At 41.7% G+C, this 27828-nt stretch overlaps 2 protein-coding genes across 30 annotated transcripts in view; one reads left to right on the forward strand and one right to left on the reverse strand.

Annotated features, from left to right (window-relative positions):
- Positions 1-24353, forward strand: part of PDSS1 (decaprenyl diphosphate synthase subunit 1) — a 58437-nt gene extending 34084 nt beyond the window's left edge. For 6 of the 8 annotated variants that reach the window (XM_035252869.3, XM_035252870.3, XM_078329655.1 and 3 more), the window contains 7 exons: positions 127-268; positions 3725-3836; positions 3934-4043; positions 13852-13932; positions 14077-14190; positions 20254-20334; positions 23568-24353. In XM_035252869.3, the coding sequence (XP_035108760.1) occupies positions 127-268; positions 3725-3836; positions 3934-4043; positions 13852-13932; positions 14077-14190; positions 20254-20334; positions 23568-23708 (781 nt within the window). In that variant the 3' untranslated portion in view covers positions 23709-24353. Of the gene's footprint in view, positions 1-43; positions 269-3724; positions 3837-3933; positions 4048-13851; positions 13933-14076; positions 14191-20253; positions 20335-23567 lie in introns of all 8 variants that reach the window. The other 2 variants (XR_008482500.2, XM_054258543.2) reach the window with 2 other exon arrangements.
- ABI1 (abl interactor 1) overlaps positions 24113-27828 on the reverse strand; it is a 118710-nt gene continuing 114994 nt past the window's right edge. For all 22 annotated transcript variants that reach the window (XM_035252866.3, XM_035252864.3, XM_017974120.4 and 19 more), the window contains one exon: positions 24113-25943. In XM_035252866.3, coding sequence (XP_035108757.1) covers positions 25768-25943 — 176 coding nt within the window. In that variant the 3' untranslated portion in view covers positions 24113-25767. The remainder of the gene's footprint in view (positions 25944-27828) is intronic.

Genomic DNA, 27828 nt, shown 5'->3' on the forward strand with positions numbered 1-27828 from the left:
TTTTATGCAGTTTCTCTTAGAGAAATAACATTCTTTATCCTAGATCCGATGTCCAGTTTTCACAAGCTGATTGCTGAGAAGGTTCTAGGCGACGTCTGTTAAAAAGCATTGCTTTCTGTTAATTAGACATGTGCAAGCCAGCCAGCGCACCATAGCCTTAATTGCAGAAATGATCCACACTGCTAGTCTCGTTCATGATGACGTTATTGACGATGCAAGTTCTCGAAGAGGAAAACACACAGTTAATAAGATCTGGGGTGAAAAGAAGGTACGTCTTTCTGGTTTTTTAAAACCTCTTGGGAATCACATGCTTTTTGGACCACAGTTGTTTTTCAGCTTTGTCTCATTAATAAGTAAAATATACTTGCTCAAATGTAATGTGGTCTTCCAAATTTCAAAAAAGTATTCGTGTCTTATCTATGTAGAGATAAATATTTTTCTTTGGCCTTTTCTATTACTTAAACTTCGTATTTCTAATAGAATTCCTTTGGTCATAAGGAAAGGGATTTTCATGGGTCTCCGAAAGTGTATTTCTTAAGGAATCATACATTTTAGTTTTGGGCTCACATTACCCAGATTCAGTTTCAGTTTAATTTTTTAAAATTTGTTTAATTGAGTGCTTCATGTAAATGTCAAAGCAAAAAAAAAAAAGGAAATGTCAGAGAGGTACTGTGCTACCATGAAAATTTTATCTTTTGAAATGGAAGTTCTGTAATTGGGTTGGTTCATATATGTACATATTAAAGCATATTTCTGTATTGCTAGCACGGGGAACATGGGAAGCAGGGAGTTTGGTTTGAGGATGCAGAGATCCCGGGTTGAAGGATGAGAATAGGGTTGAACAAATGAGAATAAAAATGCACAGGCCTTTGAGAGCAGGCGTCTGTCACCGTCACCACACATGTGCCTCCACTGAAGAGCAAACAAAGGTTTGTGCGGGCCGGCGCCGTGGCTCACGCCTGTGATCCCAGCACTGTGGGAGGCCGAGGCGGGTGGATCACCTGAGGTCAGGAGTTTAAGACCAGCCAGGCCAACAGGGTGAAACCCTGTCTCTACTAAAAAGACAAAAATTAGCCAGGCATAGTGGCTCACGTCTATAACCCAACGCTTTGGGAGGCTGAGGTAGATAGATGACTGGAGGCCAGGAGTTCGAGACCAGCCTGGCCAACAGGGTGAAACCCTGTCTCTACTGAAAAAAACATAAAAATTAGCCAGGTGTGATGGCGTGTGCCTGTAACCCCAGCTACTCAGGAGGCTTAGGCAGGAGAATTGCTTGAATCCGAGGGGAAATTGCAGTGAGCTAAGATCATACCACTGCATTCCAGCCTGGACATCAGAATGAGGCTTTTTTTTAAAAAAACAAAAAAAACCCACAACTTTGTGCAAATATAACTGCCCCACCCTCACCTCCTCTCTCACAGATTTATAGTATCCCTGGTTCCTTCCTATTTAATTCTCCTCACTAAAAAAATAATTATATATGTTCATCACTATCTTCACGTGCTGATTTTATTTGACCATAAATGACTTTGTTTTGAAATCAAGTCCTGCAATTTCATTTCTCTGCCTTTTATTTCAAATTTTACACTAAAAGGTTTTATGTCCTGTTGACTGAACTGTATACCTCAGAGAGTTAGCCAAAAAAGCGGATGGCATTTTGGTTTGGAGAGGGCATGGGTAGCTCTGTGACCCATCCCTGCAATCAGCTGTGTCTGTTTTCAGGCAGGGCCAGTCCTAAAGCCTTATTTGGAGCCTTGGGTGGGGGAGGAGGATCAAGAGGACAAATGAAGGTCTTCTCCTTGGCTAGCCCCGCCATGTGTCTGCCTACGCCGTTGGGGGCCTCTTTTTGAGAGCAGGTCAAGGACACGTGTGCCATCCTCACCTGCCTCTTCCAGCTCTGACAGCCATCTGCTCAGCCCAGGGCTACCTGCCAGGTTCCTCCCTGACCCATAACTGCGATGTTACCAGTTGTGGGTCACACACACACACAGTGCCCTCTTGGTGAGCCCTTGTTAGGCCTAGTCTGGACTTCCTAGCACTTCCTTCCTTTAACTCCCACCCCTGGCCTTCCACAGTCCGTGTCATATGCTGGACCTTTTGGCCTCTAGGATACCCCCGGCCTGGAGAAGAAAAAAGATAAAGGCCAATGGATCCTGAGCCCTGAGCTGCTAATGATGGACAGGTTGGGTGGGGGAATGTAAATGTGTACCTATGTATCATAATTTGTAAAATGACTTTGTGAGCATGTACTTACATCAGGGTATCTTACATTATTATATAAAGTGGTGATGAATTGGTAAACACACTTTTACCATCAATGTTCTAGATACTGAAGAACTAAGACGATAAGTATCTAAAATAGTTAAGTTAAAAATTCTGTGACCTCTAGCCTTTATGACTAATTACTATAGACTGTAACACTTAATGGCCAGGCGTGGTGGCTCATGCCTGTAGTCATAGCACTTTGGGAGGCCAAGGCAGTTGGATCACTTGAGGCCAGGAGTTCGAGACCTGGCCAACATAGTGAAACCCCATCGCTAGTAAAAATATAAAAATTACTGGGCATGGTGGTGCATGCCTGTAGTCCCAGCTACTCAAGAGGCTGAGGTGGGAGGATCGCCTGAACCGGGCAGAGGCTGCAGTGAGCTGAGATTGTGCCACTGCACTCCAGCCTGGGCAACAGAGCAAGACTCTGTCTCAAAAAAAAAAAAGTAACATGTATCTTTAAATATGCAAATAAATATGATATATAGTTTGATTATAGCATATAATTCAACTATTTATGCAGTAATTTGTAACTAGTTGCTAATACAGTGTAGATGTCCATCACAATCCGAAGAAGATTGGAAAAATGTTGATTAGTGTTCAGTGGAAAAAAATTCTTTTTGCCTAGGAATGAGGGGCAGTGTCATATGGTACAAAAAGCATTTCACTTTGAGCCAAAATTCCTTGGTTTAGTTTTCATTGAAAATAACACGTATCGTGCCATGCTCTGGAGTGTGCTCAGTACTAGCTGAGATGATTCCTAGTCCAAGCTCCCTCTCCACCCCACCGTTCCCACTGCCCTGGGAGCTTAGAGACTAGAGCATCCCTGACTGTATGAAGGTGTGATGGTCACGGTGTGCACGGGTGTTGTACTCACACAAAAGGAAGGCATCTGACCAGACTGAGGGATCGGGGTGGGTGGAGGGACTTCCTGGAGGTGGCATCTGACCTCATTATGCAAATAAGTCCACTCAGTGAAGAAGGGGGCAGAACTTTTTGAGCAGAAGGACCAGTAAGTGGAAAGGCACAAGGGAAGAGTGAACATCCAGTGTGGCAAAACTGAAGGTAGCTGCATTCTGGTGCGGCTGGCAGGTGAAGCTTGTGAGGGGAAGCTGCCCTCCCTCTCCAGGCATTGAGTTCTTCAGCTGTCAGCTGGGGAGATGGACATGGTCATCTCCGAGAGCCAGTCTAGTTCAAACACTGTTCCAAATCTGTAACCGATTATTACAAACTGGAAAGTGACAGAGTCATCTCTGAGAGCCAGTCTAGTTCAAACACTGTCCCAAATCTGTAACTGATTGTTAGACTCCTGCTGAGGAAGAGGAAGGTTAAAAAAAGAAAAACCTGCATCCAAGATGAGCCCCCCTTCCACGAAGATCCCTTCCAGTCAGTTTCATCTTTGGCTCTATTGCTCTGATACTTTTTTTGAACATTGTGTTTTCCCCCTGTCTTTTTCTAGGCTGTTCTTGCTGGAGATTTAATTCTTTCTGCAGCATCTATAGCTCTGGCACGAATTGGAAATACAACTGTTATATCTATTTTAACCCAAGTTATTGAAGATTTGGTGCGTGGTATGTTGCTTCTCATTTTTCTTCTTTGTTATTCAATCCTGGTGTTTAGCCAGGCAATAAAAACCACCTCTTGAATGACCCCTTTCCTTCTTTACAGGTGAATTTCTTCAGCTTGGGTCAAAAGAAAATGAGAATGAAAGATTTGCACACTACCTTGAAAAGACCTTTAAGAAGACCGCCAGCCTGATAGCCAACAGTTGTAAAGCAGTATGTACGTTCTGTCTTTCTTCAAGTTAAAGCCTCATGCTCTTTTTGGGAGCTAATTCTCCTAGAAAATATTTCAGTGAAGAATCATAAAATAGTACCCCAAAATCCCAAGAGGTTAATGAGGAAAAGAATGACATCCCCAAACGATGGAGGACTTTTGCTGTGTTTTCATTTTTAGCATCTTCCTTTGGTATGCAGGTGTTGACTTTCCATCTTTTCTTCCCAAGAACCGAATCAAAATAAGCCTTCCCACACCTTCCCCAATCTAATTGCCAAACTGTGTATCATTTTGAACAATTTATTATAATTTCTCTAATGATTGTTGTCACACACACTGTTTCTGACACTTCACCTTTTAAAAATGAAGTACTCTGTTCTTAAATATATTTACTCAGGGCCAGGCGCGGTGGCTCACACCTGTAATCCCAGCACTTTGGGAGGCTGAGGCGGGTGGATCATGAAGTCAAGAGATCGAGACCATCCTGGCCAACATGGTGAAACCCCGTCTCTACTAAAAATACAAAAATTAGCTGGGGGTGGTGGCAGGCGCCTGTACTCCCAACTACTTGGGAGGCTGAGGCAGGAGAATTGCCTGAACCCAGGAGGCGGAGGTTGCAGTGAGCCAAGATCGTGCCACTGCACTCCAGTCTGGTGACAGAGTGAGACTCTGTCTTAAAAAAATGTATGTATATATATATGTATACACACACACACACACACACACACACACGTGTATATTTACCCAGGAAAAAAATCTCTTAGATTGTACTAGCATTCTATATACTTCTTCTTTTTTCTTTTTTTTTTTTTTGAGGCAGAGTCTTGCTGTGTGGCCTAGGCTACAGTGCAGTGGTGTGATCTCCGCTCACTGCAACCTCCTCCTCCCCGGGTTCAGGTGATTCTCCTACCTCAGGTTGCTGAGTAGCTCACACCACAGGTATGCACCATCACAACCAATTTTTGTATTTTTCTTAGGCATGGGGTTTTGCTATGTTGGCTGGCTTGGTCTCGAACTGGCCTCAAGTGATCTGCCCACCTTGACCTCCCAAAGTGCTTGGATTACAGGCGTGAGCCACCTCACATGGCCAAGCCTTCTAATATTTTTACACGAAATATAAACAATTCCTATTTCTTCAGAGTATAAGTTGAGTATAAGCCATAACTGTTTTTCTCCTGGCTTTCTCCCTGCCTTCCCTCCACTTTGCATACACATGTATACATTTTTCTTTGAGTAAGTAATACTTTTAATTTGTAGACCAATGTTTGGTATTCATTGTTAGTCCAAGAATGAGAAACATTCTCTCCATAGAATTGTTCATCTGCCTATCTCTAAGCCTGACAAATACACAGAGATAAAAGCTGGACAAAGGATGTTAGAGACAGAATGCTTATTCTCAGGTGTCACAAGGAAAAATTAGCATTCAGACAAAAAGTTTTCTCAGCAAGGCAATTTTACTTTCTGCACAAAGGGTGCAGAAAGGAAAAATGCTATTTTTTCCTTACAACACCTGAGAACAAGCATTCTGCCTCTAACAAATGATATTCCCATGTAATTACAGCCACAAATAAGGAAAACCTCTAAAGGTCACATTTAAATTGCTGTCATGATAAACTCCTAACATAATTAACAGGTAAAGAGAGTTTTTGCTCAACTCTCAGGTGAAGAAGTCACTTGTGTTAGTGTCTCTGTTTTGAAAGTGTCGAGAAATGTATAATAGCAAGCCAAAAAAAAAAAATGAGGACAAACTTTTCTTCCTAAAAGGACCTGATGGAAAGTTTAAGGAATGTGAATTATGTAGAACACACCGGCCACAGTCTCGACTGCTTTTGTCTTTTTATTAAAAGGGCTATTATATTTTTATTTCCAAGAAATTACATGGTTCTTTTTTAAGTGAGATGGAAGAAAATATACATATGAGATGCTAAATAAGAGTATAGCCTGTTTTAAATGGGTGCTCTTAACACTTTTACAGTAATCCTTTAGGTATGCCATGCCCTTGATGGCCCAAATCTCCCTGAAGGTCAGGATCCATCCTCTTAACACATTAGGGTGCCTTAATATTACTTATTAATATTTATCCTTAAGAGGATGTGTTAAGTGAAGCTCATTGATAATTTCACAAATTTGAGACTGCAAACTTAGAAGCATTAGTATGGCCAGGCGAGGTGGCTCACACCTGTAATCCCAGCATTTAGGGAGACTGAGGCAGGAGGTTTGCTTGAGACCAGGAGTTCAAGACCAACCTGGGCAGCATAGCAAGATCCCCATCGCTACTTAAAAATATTATTTAAAAAATAAAGCCTTAGAAGCATTAGCCGGTAGTGAGACTCTGTCTGCACCAAGCAGACATCCCGCAGGCACAGAGGGGCAGGACGAAATTGGAGCCAGCACAGAAATTCACTCAGTAATGGAATCTTACAAAGGGTCCAAAGAAATGGACCCGAATCATGACAGAGAGGTTTCCTTGTGGTTATTGTTCTCCGCTTATGAACACAGGTATTCTTTTATAAAGAGATGCACCTCATTCTTCAAAGATTAGTAGCTGAACAGTGGACATGTTAACGTGGCTGGACCTGTATTAAAAATGAAATATTTCATGCTGCCCACTAGGGGGCATGCTGGCATCATCCCAGCACTACCCCCTTTTCATGTGATTATTCCTAAACTCCAGAGCTCTTAGAATAATAAAGCAAAATCATAGCGTGAGCTATTCGAATAAAAGTTTCTATATTTAAAGTGCCTATGGGTGGCAACGTTCCAGAGGTGTTATGGATTCAAAATGGCTATTTTTATGTACTGTTGGTATTTAAAATGCAAAGCCATGCGAGCTCCAAAGAAATGCATGCAAAGCAAATTAGACGCATCAAAAAGTGGGGAGGAGGAGAATTGAAAGGGCAGAATTATTACAGAAGAACTAATGGAATTGCAAAATGTATTGAGAATTGGAAGGAAACTTACAAGTTGCCTTCTACTAAGGATACCATTTCTTCATCTCCCGTCCCTCTACCACATTTTTAGTGAAAATAATATTAAAATCTCTAAGAGAGGGCTGTCTAGGGGGATTGTTTTGGGATTGACTGATATTAAAATAGAGTTCATTTTAGGCCAGGCTCAGTCACTCACACCTATAATCCCAGAACTTTAGGAGGCCGAGGCAGGCGGATCACTTGAGGTCAGGAGTTCGAGACCAGCCTGGCCAACATGGCAAAACCCCATCTCTACTAAAAATACCAAAATTAGCTGGGCATGATGATGCACGCCTGCAGTCCCAGCTACTTGTTGGGAAGCTGAGCCAGGAGAATCACTTGAACCCAGGAGGTGGAGGTTGCAGTGAGCTGAGATCACTCTACTGCACTTCAGCCTAAGCAACAGAGCGAGACTCTCCCTCAAAACAAAAATAAAAACAAAAAACAGAATTCATGTTACTGTCAAAAGATGAGTTATTTATTTGCATATGTGATCATGCAAAATACATTTTGTAGCTTACCAATGTAGACTCTGGCTTGTTACCCAGAAAATCTGGTAGGAATGAGCCCTGAGGGGTCAGGGGCGTGTCCATTGTTGTTCAGTCAGATAGTAGCTGAGCCGAGCCTTGAACCCAGAGCTGGGTATGATAATCATGCCTTGTTTTTCCTTTTTTTTTCCCCCCCCCTGAATTTCTAGTCTCTCCAGTGCTTCTTGTGGCCTGATATTAATGCACTCTCTTCCTAATTACTTGATTTTCAAAGCCCCAGAGTGCCACTACAGAATTGCGTCTTGTGGGTCACATTAGCAGAACACTCTTTGCTTTTTTTCTGTTCTTGGTAATCTCTCTGTTAATTTATTCTTTGTATCTTTCAAATTACTGTGTTTTTTTTTAATTATTATTATACTTTAAGTTCTGGGGTACCTCTGCAGATCGTGCAGGATTGTTACATGGGTATACACATGCCATGTTGGTTTGCTGCATCCATCCCCCTGTCACCTACATTAGGTATTTCTCCTAATGTTATCCCTCCCCAATCCCCCCACCCCCTGCTATCCCTCCCCTAGCTCTCCCGCACCCCAACAGGCCCTGATGTGTGATGTTCCCCTCCCTGTGTCCATGTGCTCTCATTGTTCAACGGCCACTTATGAGTGAGAACATGTGGTGTTTGGTTTTCTGTTCTTGTTTCAGTCTGCTGAGAATGATGGTTTCCAGCATAATCCTTTTGAGATGGAGTCTTGCCCTGTCACCCAGGCTAGAGTGTAGTGGTGCAATCTCAGCTTCCTGCAACCTCCTCCTCCCAAGTTCAAGTGATTCTCCCATTTCAGCCTCCTGAGTAGCTGTGATTACAGGTGCACACCACTACATGCCACACCCAGCCTTTTTTTTTTTTTTTTGCAATATTTGTATCTATCTGTAGGTCTCATTCAGATCTTGCCAGCTTTCCTCATACTGTTATAACAAAAGGGAGAACAATTTTCTGTTGCAGCATCCAGTCCAGGATCTCATGTTGCGTTTAGTTGGCATGACTGTGGTCTCTTGTTATCTAGAACAATCTTTCTTTGTCTCTCATTACCTCGGTAGTTTGAAGAATGCAGGCCAGTTACGTTGCTGAGCCTCTCGGTCAGGCTTTTCTGATATTTCACAAGATTCCATCCAAGTTATGAATGTTTGACAAGAATACCACAAGAGCGATGCTGTCCTCAGCTCCTCATGCCAGGAGGCACATGTTGTCTGTCTGTCCCATTACTGGTGATACGTGCCGGGATCACTTGATTAGGATACTGTTGGGCTGGGCGCGGTGGCTCATGCCTGTTATCCCAGCACTTTGGTAGGCCAAGGTGGGCAGATCACCTGAGGTCAGGAGTTCGAGACCAGCCTGGCCAACATGGTGAAACTCCATCTCTACTAAAAATACAAAAATTAGCCTGGTGTGGTGGCGAATGCCTGTAATCCCAGCTACTCAGGAGGCTGAGACAGGAGAATCACTTGAACCTGAGAGGCAGAGGTTGCAGTGAGCCAAGATTGTGCCATTGCACTCCAGTCTGGGCAACAAGAGTGAAACTCCATCTCAAAAAAAAAAAAGTATACCGTCTGCCAGGTTTCTTCATTCTAAAATTACTATTTTAACCTATTTTGGGTGAAGTATTTTCAGATCGTGTAAATACTATTCTGACGGTTGTCGAATGGCTGTTTTTCTAATTCCATCATCTATATCACTCTTTCACAAGAGAGATGGTGTTCTATTTATTTTTTTTTAATTTCATTCTCAAAAGAGGTGAAGAGTTGGTATGCCATTATAAGGAAGCTCTTAACTGTATGGGCTCTTGGATTTTTATTTTATTCCGTTTTGTTTTGTTTTGTTTGAGACAGGGTATTGCTCTGTCGCCCAGGCTGGAGTACAGTGGCACAATCTCAGCTCACTGCAACCTCCACCTCCTGGGCTCAGGTGATTCTCTCACCTCAGCCTCCCGAGTAGCTGGGATTGCAGGTGCCCGCCACCACACCCAGATGACTTTTTGTATTTTTACTAGAGATGGGGTTTCACCATGTTGCCCAGGCTGGTCTCAAACTCTCACCTCAAGTGATCCGCTCACCTTGGCCTCCCAAAATGCTGGGATTATAGGCGTGAGTCACCATGTCCAGCCATCCTATTTTATTCTGTAGATTGTAATACTGTCATTTACTTTAATACCCAATTATCCAGTATTTGGCTAATGGGGGAGGCCCTTTAGCCTGGCTCCTGTGTCTCCACCATTCTTTCAGCACTCCATTTTTGGCAGGAGATATTCCAGGGTCATCTTGTACTTCTCAGACCTGGTATTCACTTTTTTCCAAGGAGCCCACTTTCCTTTTGGTGGAAAATGGTGTTAACAAACCAAAATTTGAGTGGGTGTCACTGTTTCTAGGCCCATTCAATGGACAGAGCTAGGAAATACATGTATGTATTATATGTAGGTAGATAGGTGTATATCTTTCTCCATCCATATTTATTCAAAACCATGAGGTATCAAACAGATAGTTCCAAATCCATCTAACACCACTGGATTTGTGGTTTATTCCAGGATTCCATCTTTCCATATTTGTAACTCCCTTCCCCAACAGTGAGAGACCTGGCTCCCATTCTCCACGGTGTATTTGCACAATCCAAAAATATACCTTAAGAATTTCCAAATTTGTGACTAATATGTCTGTGAAAAACAAACCTAGTAGCTGGAGTTCAGTATTTGTCTATCGTTCCTTTTGTCTTGGGCCTGAGGATCATATAATCAAAGCGCTGTTCAAAAGTTACCTTTCTCTACATATCAGTATGGTCATGTTATTCTTTGGAATATATTAATCCATTTATGCCTAGTGATCCATTATTGGAATGCTGAGCTTGTGGGAGTTTTGTTGTTGTTTCTGTTTTTGACGGAGTCTCGCTCTGTCGCCCAGGCTGGAGTGCAGCGGTGCACTCTTGGCTCACTGCAACCTCCACCTCCTGGGACTACAGGCACACAGCACTTCACCTGGCTAATTTTTGTATTTGCAGTAGAGATGGGATTTCACCATATTGGTCAGGCTGGTTTCAAACTCCTGACCTGATCCACCCGCCTCGGCCTCCCAAAGTGCTGAGATTACAGGTGTGAGCCACCACGCCCAGCCCTTTCCAGTTTTGTTGAGACAAGGCTTGTGAGAATGTGATGCGAGTTGGGAACCTTCCCCAGAAAGAAGTGCATATGCACAACACAGCCCGGCTGCAGCATCTGCTTCTAACAGAACAGTCAGTCGAGCTCCACTTTCTTAGACTTAATCATCTTCATGCTCCACCCACTCCCAGAAAGATGAGTTATCTCTGATGCTGAGTGCAGGCCCATGCACCTCTTTGCCTTCTTGTATGTTGTGCTGTCTTGCGTCTAACTTGTGGCAGTTTTCTGTTTTCCTGCCACAGATCCAGGCAGTCCTGACCTGGAATGGGAAAGCAGGACTCTCTGGCATGGTGTTTATGCTACCCCACACAAATCTGGGGTAGTTGAAATCTTAGCAGTAATGTCCTTCGCCATATGTCAGGCAGAAGCTGGCTGCCCACTGAGTAAGCTCTTTCTGTGTCGGCACGTGTGGACACGGAGGGGCCGGTGCAGGCAGACTGCAGCTTTGTGCTTACTTGGACACATTCCTTGACCTCTTGGAGCTTCCGTTTCATTACGCAGCATAGACGCAGCACAGCTAAGTGATGAAGAGAACAGTGTCTGAAGCCAGACTCTCTGGGATGAAATTCAGGTTCCAGCATTTCGGAGCTATGTAATGCATGGTACCCTCTGTGCCTCAGTTTCTTGAACCTCGTAAGTGACTTAAAATGGGAGAACTTGTAGACAGTGCCTGGCACATAGTGGGTGCTCAGGAATTGTTAGCTTTTATCATCACCAGCCACATAATCCGTATTTGTGGGATATTGTGAGGTTTAGCTCAAATCATACAAATGTGCTCCACACATTTGAATCCATTAAGATGTTTAGAAATAGATTTTTAGGCCAGGGTGTGGTGGCTCACACCTGTAATCCTAGCACTTTGGGAGGCCGAGGCAAGTAGATCACCTGGGGTCAGGAATTGGAAATCAGCCTGGCCAACATGGTAAAACCCCATCTCTACTAAAAATACAATTAGCTGGGTGTATGGATGTGGTGGCATATGGAAGCTGAGGCAGGAGAATTGCTTGAACCAGGGAGGTGGCGATTGCAGTGAGCCCACATTGTGCCACTGCACTCCAGCATGGGTGACAGAGTAAGGCTCTGTCTCCAAAAAATAAAATAAAATTTTTAGAAAATCTTTGACTTTTCAGGAAGAAAGTTTATACTATCTGTGGCTTTGGGTTGAGGAAACAGTATTAATCTCACTACAGGAGATTGCTTCACTATCAGTTACTTCTACCTAGGAGTATCTGGACCCCAGTATCATTCTATTCTGAGCTCAGCACATCCCAGGCTGCCCGTGCTCCCCTTTTGGCCAAGTTGATGGATATCAACTGCTTGTGGGAAGGTGTTTGCTGTTGAAAGCAGTTATGAGCGTGTTGTTCACTCTAGTCAGTGTCCACCTGACCTTTTATGGTGCGATTTTATCATGTACTTCTGGCCAAGCACTACATAGTCAACAGACTTCATTACGTTGTCGAAAAGCATTCTCAGGCTGCGGACATGATGTGATCTGGCTTTAGTTGGCAGAGGTGCATGGACACTGCCAATGCTCTTGTTTCTGGTTCCAGTGGAGGAGGAGGATTATTCAGAATAATGGCAAACAGCCGGGTGCGGTGGCTCATGGCCTGGTAATCCCAACACTGTGAGAGGCGGAGATGGGAGGATCATAAGCCCAAGAGTTTGAAGCCAGCTAGACAACATGTGAGACTCCATCTCTACAAAAAAATTAAAAATTAGGTAGGTGTGGTAGTGCGTGCTTGTGGTCCCAGCTACTCAGGAGACTGAGGCGGAAAGAACCCTTGAGCCTGGAGTTCAGTGTTAGAGTGAGCTGTGATTGCACCACTGCACCCCAGCCTGGGCAACTGAGTGAGGCCCTATTTCTAAAAAGAGATGATAATGATAATAGCAAACGTACATCACATTCTAACCAGGTGGCAGGCACTGTACTGAGGGCTTCAATGCAGCATCACATCTGTTTCTCACAGCAACCCCACAAGGTAAGTGCTTGTGATTTCTACATCGTACAGATGAGGAAACTGAAGCCAAGAGAGATTCAGTAACACGCCAAGGTCACATGGTACATGTAAGGGGCACGAATGCAGCCCCACAGTCTCACTGCAGAGCCTGCAGCACTGTACCACACTGACCCCTGAGCAAAGTGCTTCACTGACTGGAGAGGCACAGAGGCAGCACCAAAGGTCAGGGGACAGGGTTTCCTGGCATCCACCAGCCTGACAGACAACTGTGCAGCGCGCCAGCTGGCTTTCTCACGGAGCGTCAACAGAGACACTTCCTCTCCAGCAGAACACAGACCGTCTCTCCCCTCCCCCTGTTGGTTTTACCCAGGCTTTGTTTTCTGAAAATGTGGCTGGGCCTACTTAACATGCCTAGCAGGGCACTGGGAAATGTACTTCAGCAGCTGGAGCCAGCTAGCTTTTTGGAGTTTTAAAAAGACTTTCAGAAGTTCTATTTCTCCCCCATTGAAAGGAGGGAAAAGGGTTTTTATACAGTTACTTCTTTTGAGAGAAATGGGGAAACTGTGGGGCCAGTGAAGTTCCTTCTGATAATAAAAGAATGATGTCTGTGTCCGAATCAGGAGGGTTGAGACTTTTTATGGACGTACTAAGAAAACTGCATTCAGGAACAGGTGAAATTACCAAAGATGAAAGGACTACAGATGGGGAAATGTGTGGCAGCATCGTGTGTGATTACTATCTATTCCTGAAATGAGGGATAAATTGGCAGATTACTAAAGCCAGCAGTAGTAATTGGGCGGTTTGCTGAGGGCTAGAAGTCAGTATTTCACAGATTGGGGTCTGTTTCTTTTGCATGTCAGTAGGGTTTACTTAGCATATTACCGGCAGAACTAGTCCAATTGTAGCTCAGTTTTTCCTAAGCAGTGGGAAAAGCTGCTTATACTGTCTGGAGGTAGGGGCTGTGGAACGATAATTTTCTTAGAATTTAACAACACACTCTGAGACTGAAATTCTTTGATTGGAAACGTGATTCTGTACATACTTGGTGTCCTGATGTCAGTGTCTCCTGAATGTGCATAATCCAGCCCCACTACTTCCTATTTAAAGGCAGACACACATGATTTCTTCGTCCAGGCATCGGCTGCTTTGTTGCTGCCTGGAAGCAGCTTATCTCAGAATGCTCTTTCTGTTTCAGGTCTCTGTTCTAGGATGCCCTGACCCAGTGGTGCATGAGATCGCCTATCAGTACGGGAAGAATATAGGAATAGCTTTTCAGGTTAGTGTGCTTTTTTAAATAAGAATGGTGGTATAGTGATACAGTCAACATTCTCCCCTAGTGTGTAATTGTGAAAACAGTAAGAATGATGGCAGCGATGTTGGCATGGTGGTGCTCCTTATATCCCATTTTTCCTTTTGCCAGCTAATAGATGATGTACTGGACTTCACCTCATGTTCTGACCAGATGGGCAAACCAACGTCAGCTGATCTGAAGCTTGGGTTAGCCACTGGTCCTGTCCTGTTCGCCTGTCAGCAGGTAGGTTTTGTAGGTTTTACAAACTCCCTTTGATGTGTCACTGGATAGCCCCACAGAACTGATGTCCCGTGGCACAGCGGATGGGATGGCATTCAGATTAGAGATCGCAGGTCTGCATTTAATCCTGGCTCTGAGTGTGATGTTGGGGCTAGTAATTTCACCTTGCTAAGCCCATTTCCCCATCTGTAAAATTGAAAAGATGGCCACCTTCCTCCCAGGGTGATTGTGAGGTTTAGCTGAGATCCTATTTACGGTCTCTGTGTCTTGTGGTGTGCTGTAGGCATTTGAGGTAGCATCTTGATTATTTCCATATATCTTGGGCACTAGCAAGGTGAATGGTTTCCACATCTTGATTACAGGACTGGACTTTGGTGGTCCTCAGAGCCCCTTAAAAAGGCACAGTAAGCATCAAGGGCATAAGAAATTCTCCAGTTCGGCCAGGTGCGGTGGCTCAAGCCTGTAATCCCAGCACTTTGGGAGGCCAAGGAGGGTGGATCACAAGGTCAACAGATTGAGACCATCCTGGTCAACATGGTGAAACCCCATCTCTACTAAAAATACAAAAAATTAGCTGGGCATGGTAGCGCGTGCCTGTAATCCCAGCTACTCAGGAGGCTGAGGCAGGAGAATTGCCTGAACCCAGGAGGCGGAGGTTGTGGTGAGCCGAGATCGCGCCATTGCACTCCAGCCTGGGTAACAAGAGCGAAACTCCGTCTCAAAAAAAAAAAAAAAAAAAGAAGTTCTCCTGTTCTAGAAGTGTAATGAGATTATGCTGCTGTGAGAGAGAGGCCTTAGAAGTTAGGCCATTGCCTCAAATTTGAAGAATTCAGTGAAGTGTAGCAGACCCAGAGTTCCTCCTTCCTCCAGATTAAGGGACTGGGAAGTATGGAAGTCGGTACAGCTGCCCTCATGTCCCCCTTTAATGTGAATGAAAGGCTTAGGAAGCTTCAAAGATGTTCCCGTGACTGACAAAGCAGACATCCTCACAGCCTCCTCCAGATGCTGCCCACATGGCTTTGGCTGTACTGAATGTTACTTGAAATAAGTGAGACATTAGCTGGTGTTGGGACATCTTGTTAATAGATTTTCATCTCGGTAGTATTTAATTTGTTATGTAGCAAAGCAGTAACATGTTCATCATTGTGCCATGAAATTTAACATTAGCTCTTTGGTCTAAAATTATAGTAACTTTTGGTCTTTCAGAGATTTTGCTTCTATTCTGTCTTCACATTTACAAAGGTCAGTCATGTCCTCCATAGAAATCAGTGATTCCACTGTGATACAGAAACCCCCTTGCTTTTGGTGGGTTTCTGATTGGAGAAGAAAGGTTATCTTTCACTCACTATCTAGCACAGCCATTGGCAGCATGATTCTTACCAGGGGAGGCCAATGTCCTAGTGGCTGGGCCAGGCTACTTTGGTGACTTGCTAGTGGACAGCGGTGACTGTAGGAATAAGGGCTATGAATGGAGATGTTAAGATGCTTTGTAGGAACACCTGCCCTCGTTATTACAAGGCTTCCATCCTCTCAAACTCTGGAGGCTGAGGGAAGAAGTGAAAGGTATGCCATACATAGGTCCTTTCTCCCAATGAGACTTACTTGCCAGCCCAAAATCAAGGAGCATAGTACATGTGCCCACTTTTAACAAAAATTTATAAAACCCCCTTTTGTACATTAAGGCATGAATGAGGGAGGAACATTTAGGCCGTGTAGATGTTATGCTGGGGATTACAAAAATGAGTCGTTGGCTACCACCTATTCAACTGCAAACATTACTTTCCTATATAGTATCTGTCGGTAATCTACAAGAGATTGAAAAATGCTGGGTTTAAAAAAAAAAAGGAAGAAACAAAGATTACTGTGCCCCAAGCTACAATTTGTGTGCTTCACTGGGAAATCCCAGTCATGAGGCGCCTACTCATGCTCACCAGACAGCAGTGTTCTCATCTGCTCATAAGGCAGTGAGTTTAAAAGAAGGCACGTTGCAGCCTCAGAAAAGGGAACACAGAATGAGTCCAAGCAGGAAGCGACTCTGGACAGGACTCATTTCAAAAGTAGACTGATGTTTCTCTCTTGTGACACATGGGCCAGCAGTTAGCCAAATACGTATTTGTAAGGTGTATTCTAATAAAACAGCAAGGTTCAGCTCTGTTGTGGAATACAGTCAAACGAGATTCTTAGCAAGAAATGTGTCCAAAGATTTATGGGACTAAAATTAATTCTGGGTAAAAACAAGTTCCAAAAATAACATAAGAATGTGCAGTTTCTCCACTTAATGAAAATGTGTTTTTAGTTTACAAAGGATCCTTTCATACATTATCTCTAATCTCACAACTCCTCTTTGTGGTAGATACGATGGTGGCTATCCTACAAATAAGAAACTGATGCTCAAACCTTGCCAAAATTAAACATCTGGTAAATGGCACAGCAGGGAACTGAACAAGTCTAAGACCAGTATTCATTTCTTGTATCTTACATAGTGTTATTGCCACTGGTAATGCTGAGAAGTCAGTAGCTATGACACCTAACAGGCCTTCCCACAGAGCAGGTCACTAACTCCCCCAGGCACTGCTGATACTCCCAGCATCATCTCTGTGTCATATCTTCTTTATTGTGAACAACATACCTACTTAGTGTAGTAGTTCTGAGATGTCTGGAATCCTTTCCCTTTGGTGGGTGAGTTTTGTTTGCTGATGAGATAGTCTTTGCACTTTTCCCTTTGTGCATACTAGACCAGGACAAGCATTCTGGGGAAACCACCGTTTCCTTTTTAACTTGCCGTGGCAGGTTGTTTTGGAGTTTGCTCCACCCAGCACCTGACAGACTCCCTCTCTTTGGAATTCCTGTATTTTTAACATCTCTCTTAAGGATTTCCTGATAATAGTTGGTTCAGAGGATTTAAGAGTTTTGGGGATTTCTGGAGAAGTCCCAGGGATGAAAGGATGACAGTGTCTTTCCATGCACATAATTTGTAAATATGTGTACATATTTTAAGAACAAAAACTCCATGTTAATTGGATATTTGAAAGCTTCAGAAACAACATGGAGGTGTTTTCTTTTCTCTGGTGAGACTATATTGCCTTTCAAATCTCTTTAAAGAAACTCTTTCCTTTCTTCTGTTTCTCTTCCTTATTTGATAAGTCACTAGACCTAAATGTCAGGCTGTAGCCACGTTTCCAAATGCCATCACCAGCCCCTGCACCAGCTGCACAGGCCTTATGCTATCATGGTGACTAGTTGGTTACCCAAGTTTTGTTTGGGTAAAGTTATTTATGGATCACCTTGGCGGTCTAGTTTATGGATGGATTTCACACAACATGATTTATCCACAGGTGGTTTTCCTACTCTTAAAAGCAGCACCTGAGCAAACAATTTTTATTTCTCACTAAATCTGCAGGCAACTATTCCTCCTGCTGTGTTTCTTTTCTTTTCCACATACACATTAAGGGGCCTGGGGAGTGCCTGGGAAGAGTTTGATATTTGCATATTAAAATTGCACACACGACATGTTTGGAAGGAAGGATGTAGTCACTCAATGCAAATATTTTTTCAAATTTTGCTTTCTCAATGCTTTTTATAGTAAAAGCATCAGAGAAAACCACCAATCAGCACATCTTCCTACACTTGCTGGTACTGTAGAAAAAGCTTATACATCATAAACAAGGTAATGTCACCAGATGTCTAGGAGAGGATCACATTGGTGTTAACGATAAAACCTTCTAGATATCCAGTATTGGTGTGTGGTGTTAAAAACAGGCTGTGTGTGGTGGCCCATGCCCATAATCCCAGCACTCTGGGAGGCCCAGGCAAGAGGATCACTTGAGGCCAGGAGTTTGACACCAGCCTAGGCAACTAGGCAAGACCCCATGTCTATAAAAAATTTACAAATTAGTCAGGTGCATGCCTGTAGTCCCAGCTACTTGGGAGGCCGAGGTGGGAGAATCACTTGTACCTACGAGTTTAAGGCTGCAGTGAGCTAATGATTGCACCACTGCACTCAAGCCTGGGCAACAGAACAACTCTCAAAAAATAAAACTAAAACCTAATTGATTTGGCTTTTTTACTAAAAAAGTTGATTGAGACTTCCCTGATTTCTTTCTAGTAGCTTGTTTTCTTCTTAAAAAACCAGTAACTAAAGGACATTACTGGTTTTCATAAGAACTAACCAGTTGCTGGCTCTATAAATTCTGTAAGGATGTTAGCAGTCTCTACATATTTAGAGCTTTGTTCTGACACACATTTTGGTCTGAAAAAAACATTCTTTCTTTGTCTGTGATCATTTGCCTGAGGCTTTTCTATGTATGCCCTATTTTTTCTTCTGGGATTACTAATACCTTGGTCATGGTTACAAGACAACTTATTTCATCCTTCAGGTTCACTGCCAGGGAAAACCTGGCAGCTGCTGTAAGCACTGACGTGGCCAAGACCAAACACTGACATCTTAGAGCTCAAGGGCGAGGTCATGGAGATGAGAAGCCTAAGACCCCAGGGACTAAGGAAGTCACTCAGCTGTGGCAGCTGGTGACCAAACCAAGACTAGAGCTCGGATCTAGGAAGTGAAGGATTTGGTGTGCTGGCTTTTGAATTCTGTTGATGCTGACAGTTCTAAATAGTTCCTAAGTATTATAGAGTATAGACTTCAATTTTTTTTACCTATTTTTTTTTTTCCTGTTCTTGCTGTCAGCTTATTTCAGGCCTTTTTTTATAACCTACTACAGTAACCTGTTTGTTCCATCTACATGACTCTTAATTCCATAGTTCTCAACCTTGGCTGCACATTAAAAATACCAGGGTGGGCGGGAGGGGGTTGAAAGTCCTGGTGCCAGGCTAACCCCCAAGCCAATATAACCAAAATCTCTGGGAAGAGGATCTAGGCAACTGTATTTAAACCTCCCCAGGTCAGGTGCACTGGCTCACACCCGTAATCCCAGAACTTTCGGAGGCTGAGGTGGGCAGATCACCTGAGGTCAGGAGTTTGAGACCAGCCTGGCCAACATGGCAAAACCCTCTCTCTACTAAAAATACAAAATTAGCCTGGCATGGTGGCATGCATCTGTAGTCCCAGCTACTAGGGAGGCTGAGGTTGCAGTAAGCTGAGATTGTGCCACTGCACTCCAGCCTGGGTGACAGCAAGGCTCCGTCTCAGGAGAAAAGAAAAATCTCCCGAGCTGATCCCAGAATGCAGTCAGTGTTATGCACCACTGCTCAAATCCACTCTACACACTGCTAAGGCAGAGCTCTGCACATAAAGCTCTCAGCTCAGAAAACTCAGTAGCTTTCAGTTGGCCCTCAATTTAGTACTTAGAGTAGAATGCCCAATTCCCATCCTCATCCTAGGCCAGTGGCTCTCAAAATGTTGGCAGAGATCAGAGATACAGTGTCACCTGGGAATCTGTTAAAACTGCATGCCTAGGCTCCGACCCTACTAAATCAGAAACTGAGGGAGGCCCCACAGGCAGTACGGGCATTAGGAATGATACGATCTAAAGTTTAAGAACCATGTTGGGTTTTGTTTTGAGGTGGAGTTTCACTTGTTGCCCAAGCTGGAGTATAATGGCGCAATCTCGGCTCACTACAACCTCCACCTCCCGGGTTCAAGTGATTCTCCTGCCTCAACCTCCTGAGTAGCTAGGATTATAGGCGCGTGCCACCACACCCAGCTAAGTTTTTGTATTTTTAATAGAAATGGGGTTTCACCATGTTAGCAGGCTGGTCTCAAACTCCTGACCTGAGGTGATCCACCTGCCTCAGCCTCCTAAAGTCCTGGGATTACAGGAGTGAGCCACCATGTCCAGCCAGAACCATGTTGTTTTAGATATGTACTTTATTCCTCCTGCCTCTTACTCAATGTTGGGCTAGGATAAAACATCAGAATAAACAAGGACTAATGTCTCCTGTACACTTACCGCAGTGCCTAAGCATAGACCGGATGTCTCTTAGCATTTCTCCCCTACATCATCGAGACATTTAATTGAATTTTTGTTGTTATTTCCTATTGTTACAAACTAGTGTTAGAACAGTTGTTTCTCCCAAGATAAATAAATAAATTTTCTTTTTGGTTAGTTCCCAGAAATGAATGCTATGATCATGAGACGGTTCAGTTTGCCGGGAGACGTGGACAGAGCGAGACAGTATGTATTACAGGTAAGACTATTTTGAAAAGCAAGTCAGCAGCAGGAACAACATGACAAAGTCCTTTAATCCAAAAACGTTACATTTAAACTAAAAACTAAATTACAGATATAAGACTGGTCAACTCTTGATATGAAAAAAAGTGAAGGAAAACTCAGTTTTCTGATTTTTTATCAATTTTCATTTCTCTTCTAGACTGCTTATGAAAGATTTTAACTGGTCTTGGGTAAGGCTCAGACGTTAATGTAAGGTAGCTAAGTGATTCTGGTGAACTGTTAGGGTTGAAGCCCAGTGGTGTGGAGCCAGCCTCTGTGTCTTCAACAGAATCACTGGGCCGCCAGTCACCCAGCCTTGGCTCCAGCCTCATCCGTGTCCCCATCTGTACTGCTGCTGGGCTGCTGCAATAGTCTACTCATAATTGGGCTTTCCCAGTCCATCCTATGTGACTGTTATAAAAGTGCTACTAAATGATGATTCTAAAACGATAAACCAACCTAGGCAAATAAATATCCATTTATACAAATGATTTTCTTCTAAAGGAAGAATGGTTTAACCCTGTTCAGGGGCTAGTGGCTAGTTTCAAATATATGCCACGTATCTTCAGAACTTTTCTGTGGAAGCCAGATCTCTTTGCATGACTTGAGTTTTGGTGACTGACTCTTTTGAGAATGAGCCATTTCCAAGTTCGCTGTCATTTGCAGCCAGCAGATCTACTGGATGAGATGGAGGGAGCAAACAATTGTTACAAAGCAACTATGGTGTGAGATCTATACTTAGTACGGTCCTTGAAAGATTCCAAATAATTACCTGTCAGACTTTTAAAAGATTTTAAAAAGCAACCTCTAGCCCCTAACAGGTTATTTTTCTCTCTTAACTGACTGTACTGTTAAGCCTTGTGATTTGTGTTACTGCTGTTTTTGGGGAATGGTTTGAAAGTACTGTTAAAACTATGGGAGTGAGCTACAGCTGATAAAGAAGTCAGTATCCCTGGGAGAGGCTCTGGCTTCAGAAATAGTATATTATTGAAGGCTGGAGTGAGAAGTGGAACTGAAAAGCGGGAAATTAATTGTAGCACCAATGGAAAATAGCAGAGTTCCGGCAGTCCCAGCCAGAAATGCATTTAGAGAAAAAAAAAATCCACGGGAATGTTCTCTAAACATGTTCTCCAAAATTCTAGCTCCCTGTTCACCCACAGAGCTTCTAGTCCCTATTCCCTCATTAAATGTGAATAGACAACTCAAGATTACAAAAGAGTTGACTAAAGCTTGCTGAACAAAAGAATGGGACCAAAATAACAAAAAAAAAAAAACTTAGGAAAAACATAAATAAGAGGATCCAAAAAGATACCGCATTCACAAAACAAGTCAGATCATACTTGTTAAATGAGTAAGAGCAAGCTCTAAGAAATTGAAATTGACTGAGGAACAAACTCCAAAAGGCTGCAATGTGAAATTGAGGAAATCTCCCCAAGTATACAACAGAAAGGGGGAAAAGTGAAAAATAAGAGCTGAGAGGACCAACCGGTACCATCATGTAACTTCAGGAAGAAAAAAAAAAGTTGTCCTCTGCAAGGAAAAGGTGTCAAAACTGGCTCAGTGAATGGCAAAAGTACTGGATGCTAGAAGGCAGGTGGAGCAAAGTCTTCCAAATGAGGATCAAACATTTTAAAGCTAGGATCCATTAAATCTGAAGGCAAAAGAAAGCACACATCAGGACTAAAAAGTTGACTTTCCATGAACACTTCTGGGTAGGTATTTGCAGATGTACTTCAGCAAAATGTGTGGAAAACACTGAGAAGGCAGGCTTCTGTACAAAAAGGGACAGCAGACTAAAGTGTCATGTTTTAAGCAACTAGTATAGAAAATCGGAGGTCTTTCAACCTCAGTGTTAGGACTATTTTATTCTAAATGACAGAGGGGGCCAGGTGCAGAGGCTCACGCCTCAGCCCTTTAGGAGGCCAAGGTGGATCACTTGAGGTCAGGGGTTTGAGACCAGCCTGGCCAACATGGTGAAACCCCATCTCTACTAAAAAGCCAAGCATTAGCAGGGCATGGTAGCACATGCCTGTAATCCCAGCTACTTGGGAGGCTGAGGCACAAGAATCCCTTGAACTCGGGAAGCGGAGGTTGCAGTGAGCCAGGATCATGCCACTGCACTCCAGCCTGGGCAAGATACTCTGTCTCAATAAAAACATATTAAAAAGAAATGACAGAGGGATCATGAGCCATGGAGAAGGAAATATAATTATATGACTTGATTCTGCAGTAAATATTTTTACACCATAGAAATGATACTTATTAGTATTTGGCTTTTAGAACCAACATTTTAAAACATGGTTACAGAATAGAATGTCTGTCTAGCTTAACGGTATGGTTAGAGGAAGGACAGGAGCACTGGTATACAAGATAAAATCAGAGGTTGACACTACCTAACAGAAGTCTTCAACAAAATAAAGACAGCAGTGTAGTGATCAAATTAGGAAGCACAGTATGGATGGGCTAAATCCTCATCTTAACAAAAAGGTAACAGATAATAACTAAACTTGTTAAGAAATTGGCTTTACCCCTGTAATCCCAGCACTTTGGGAGGTTGAAGAAGGTGGAGATCATGAGGTCAAGAGTTTGAGACCAGCCTGGCCAACATTTTAGCCTCTACTAAAAATACAAAAATTAGCCAGGCGTGGTGGCACGCACCTGTAGTCTCAGCTACTCGGGAGGCTGAGGCAGGAGAATCTCTTGAACCCGGGAGGTGGAGGTTGCGGTGAGCCGAGATCACACCACTGCACTCCAGCTTGGGTGACAGAGTGAGACCCTGTCTCAAAAAAAAAAAAAACTAATGGATAAAGTGAGTGCCTTTGGAAGAAAGGAACTTGATTTTCATCATAAACCCTCTGTACTTTCATTTTGTCTTTGTTCTTTAAATTTTACCTTTTTTTACATTTAAAAATTTTGTATAAATATATTTTGTATGTGTAGAACTTTTAAGAAACTCTAATAATTAAAAATTAGGGGGAAATGGATGACTATGTAATATTGATGAGCTAGGTGCTTCGCATGCTAATAGAATAAAAATTTGCTTCTATATGAGGAAAAAAAGCTATGCTAAATGAGTCAGGCAATGAACAGTAGAGATGTAGTTTGACTGTTAACTGTAACCCTCAGTCCATCTGATCTCAAAACTGTGTTAATTTATTATAGCAGGAATTCAGTCGGTGACAGGCATCTGTTTTGTTCTGTATCTCGTAGAGTGATGGTGTGCAACAAACAACCTACCTCGCCCAGCAGTACTGCCATGAAGCAGTAAGAGAGATCAGTAAACTTCGACCATCCCCAGAAAGAGATGCTCTCATTCAACTTTCAGAAATTGTACTCACAAGAGATAAATGACAGCTCTTTCTGTTCTTTCTGGCAGCTATCTTACCAGACTGTGCCTAAAGAATTTTATGGAATACACTGTTTGCTTCATGTGCAGATAACCAAAAATCATTTTAAAAGATACCACTTATTGATGATGGGCAATTTATTTTTTTTATTGCAAAAGTTTTTTCAGAAAACTTTTTAAATGTAATTAAACCATCTGAATCTGTCATTCTAGTCCTATAAATTCTAATCGAGGTATCTTGATGCTTATATGTGGTATTGTTTACACTGTTAATATCCACATGTAAGGCCATTACACAAATAATAAATGATAAATTCAATGGTTTGTCTTGATTTACTATAGGAATAAAGGTCAGAAAAATGTGAAGTCTGCATTGAAGTCCACGAGTTATATTTAACAGTATCCAAAATTTCATATAGGAGAATGGTTTATTATAAAAGACTGTACATAAAATTTAGACAATAGGTTATATACAAATTAAGAGAACAATCCACTTGAAAAATGAAAAGTAGAAGGTAGCTACCTGATCACTAATGACACTGTTTAAAATTAACGAAGGCAAAATGCACATGAAATAGTCACATTGATTTGATAACAGTAATGGTCTTTAATTTTCCGAAATAAATGTTTTGCACTATTCTTACCATTCACTATGCTGTTAAGTCTGTAATGTCCAGTATATAACAGAATTTGAGTTCCAAAAAAATCCTCAATAACACAAACCCACACTTGAGTGTTCTACTTTAATATCCTAGACAATATAGAATTATACACAAGATAGGAAGAGAAAACATCCCTCAACCCTCCCTTAAGAGGAGACACACAAAGTGCATGTGTTGCATTTCGATCACGTCAAAAGAGTACAAGTCTGTTGGTCAGGTAAATCTCTGTTCACTGATTAATACATGACCCACCTTCTTTCCCCATTTTAAAATTCTAATGTTGCTAGTGCCAGGTAATGGATTCAATAGTGCCTATTCACAAATCAACTGCATCCACTTTTACAATATGTAAAAGGTACCTTTAATTTCCTTTCATTGATCCAGCGTACAACAGCGCACTGTAAAACTGAAAGACATGGCAATCCTTAAGAATTTTACCTACAGAATGCACACAATTTGACACATTTTCTTAGCTTCAAAAGATTCTTTAAAAAAGGAACTCAGTAGACTGACTCATAAATACCACTGCAGATTCTGAATCTGCAAACTCCGTCACATTGCTGTTGGGACAGATTGAGATAAGGCTAAAATTTTTTTCCAAGTTAATATATTGAGAAAATAGAACCATAATTCTTCAATAAATCATCATCTTTTATTATTTTTTTTAAAGCAAACCAATGAAGGAAAGGACAAAAACCTTTGGTTCACTTATTTATGAATGGAAAAAATTTATAATGCAAATTTCACTCATTAAAAAACTTAGGTACAAATTACAACATTACAGATAATTCTCTTTTTGCTTCTTTGTTTCACATGGAGACCTTGAAGACTCAATTCATTTTTAAGACACCTAAGTACGAGTCCTCCAGGTAAGTATTACACAAATTGGAAGCATCTTGGAATTTTTAAGTATATTTCAAGACATAAATTTTTATGCATGCTTTAAACAAACAGTATTTTTTTAAATGAGAGATTCTAACCAAAAAAGTATGACCAGCACCAGCATTTAAATCTTCTGATTTTAATATTAGTCTGACATAGCGTTAGTAACCATGCTGCACTGAAACATGTAATGGTACAATCTGAATCATGATTCGTTAAATATTATACCCCATTTCCCCAGAATATTTAGGCTGGTCATCAAGTTAAAAATGTGTAAGTACATAAGCATAATCAGTTATGGACAGCTTCTTGTATAAACTGCTATTTAGCAATATACAAACTGCCTCAAAGATTTATGCTTACAGGTAGACATTCAATTTACCAATAAAACAGCATGTCCTGAAAATATGGGCACATTTTAAAACATATTAAGACAGGTCTGTTAACCATAATAGTCCCACAGTATGACTGAGTAATAAGAATCTACTTTAAAAGCAAAAAAAAAAAAAAAAAAAAAAAATTAATCAGTATAGTGCATGATTGATTCAACATAGTTCCCAGGGAACAAACCAGTCACTCGATTGCAGACTCCTTCATACCAGCCATCATCATTCTTCTTTATAACATAAATGATTGCACCCTCCATAAATGACAGCTCATCATCCTTGTCTTTTGTATAATCATATATTGCAACAACTATGGGGGAAAAAAAAAGTTGAAATATCACATGAATGCACTATATCCAACATTTACTTGAATTTTAAGACAATGCCAATTAAATATACAGCACAGCAAACCAACTATTTTTATGAAGATTCTTAATTCTTATATTTATCAATATAAGTATGTCAGTGGCCAAACATGTATTTAAATCACTGGCTTAATCTTAGGACCAAATGACAATCTGATTAGACTGAAGAGGCCAATAGGTTCTGTCAATCTCTTTAAGAAAGCTCTCTGAATTTTAAAATTTATTAGATGTTTTAATTCATTCAAATATCTACCAAGTGCCTATCATATGCAAAGAACAGCTTTTCAAGATAATTATAAGGCAAAGAAAGCTGCATAGCCATTCAGTAGCATGTAACAACCCAAGCTATCCAATTTGAAAATACACAGTTACTGGAAGGTAAATCACATCCTCCTTATTCAGGGACCCATGCTAATTTGTGGGACTACTCCCAGATTTCTTGAAAAGGAATATTTACTTACTCTTAAAGGATTTTAATTAATACTTAGAGAACTTTGCAATTCTGTGGTATCTGTGATTCTTTTCAGTTCAAGATACAGGTTGAGTAACCCTTATCTGGAATGCCTGGGATCAAAACTCCTTTGGATTTGGGAATTTTTTCAGATTTAGAATTTTACATACATATAATGAGATATCTTGGAGGTGGGAACCAAGTCTAAACACAAAACTCATTTTTGTTTCACATACACATAGCCTGAAGGTAATTTTATTCTTCCCCTGGGAACACTAAATCAACTGTGTCATTCGCCTGCATTTTGACCATGACCCATCACATGAGGTCAGGTGTGCAATTTTCCACTTGCGGCATCATGTTGGCATTCAATAGTTTCAGATTTTGGAGCATTTTAAATTTGGGGCTTTCAGATAGGGATGCACAGCCTATATTCATTTCCTTTGCAAACTTGTAGAGAGAGAAAGCAATCTAAAATGTACAAAATGGCCTATGGACAAATCCAAACCACTGCATTTTGTGAAAATAAAGTTTGATTGCAAGAGGGCCACATCTACTTACTCATTTATTGTCTATGTCTGCTTTTACACTACCACAGCAGGACTGAGTAGTTGTGACAGAGACTGTATAGCCAGCAAAATTTAAAATATTTACTATCTGGCTTTGTACCCAAAAAAGTGTGCTCACCCCTAGTTTAGGATTATTATTCCAACTTGGGAAGATACTTTTTAATCCTGCTCTTCTATCAAGTATATTAACCAATATATCATTCCTAATTTGTCAACTTATATAAATATGGTCCCATTTTCATAGTTAAATTTGCTTTACCAAATAAGCAAATTATAGGTAAAATCTCGATTCAAGACCACTCAAGTTTATCATCCTCGTAAGTAATAACACCTATTTGAAGGTACATGGGAATCTTAAGTAGAATATTTAAGACTTTCTTAACAATATGTAAATTATCGGCCTGGTGCCGTGGCTCACAAGGTCAAGAGATCAAGACCACCTAGCCAACATAGTGAAACCCTGTCTCCACTAAAGTACAAAAATTAGCTGGGCATGGGGGTGCATGCCTATAGTCCCAGCTACTCGGGAGGCTGAGGCAGGAGAATTGCTTGAACCTGGGAGGCAGAGGTTGCAGTGAGCCGAGATGGTGCCACTGCACTCCAGCCTGCCGCCTGGTGATGGAGTGAGACTCTGTCTCAAAAAAAGAAAAAAAAAAAGAAAACAAATTTACTTTTGCCACATATCCAAAACTTGGGCAGGAAAGAATGCTGCTGGTCGAAAGAGTTACAGCTACTTAAAGTCCATTAACCCAATTAAAGCCAATAGAAGGAAATATATTTCAAAGGCAACCAAAAGTCATCAATTAAATC

Source organism: Callithrix jacchus, chromosome 7 (assembly GCF_049354715.1).
Source record: "Callithrix jacchus isolate 240 chromosome 7, calJac240_pri, whole genome shotgun sequence".
NCBI classification, from domain to species: domain Eukaryota; kingdom Metazoa; phylum Chordata; class Mammalia; order Primates; family Cebidae; genus Callithrix; species Callithrix jacchus.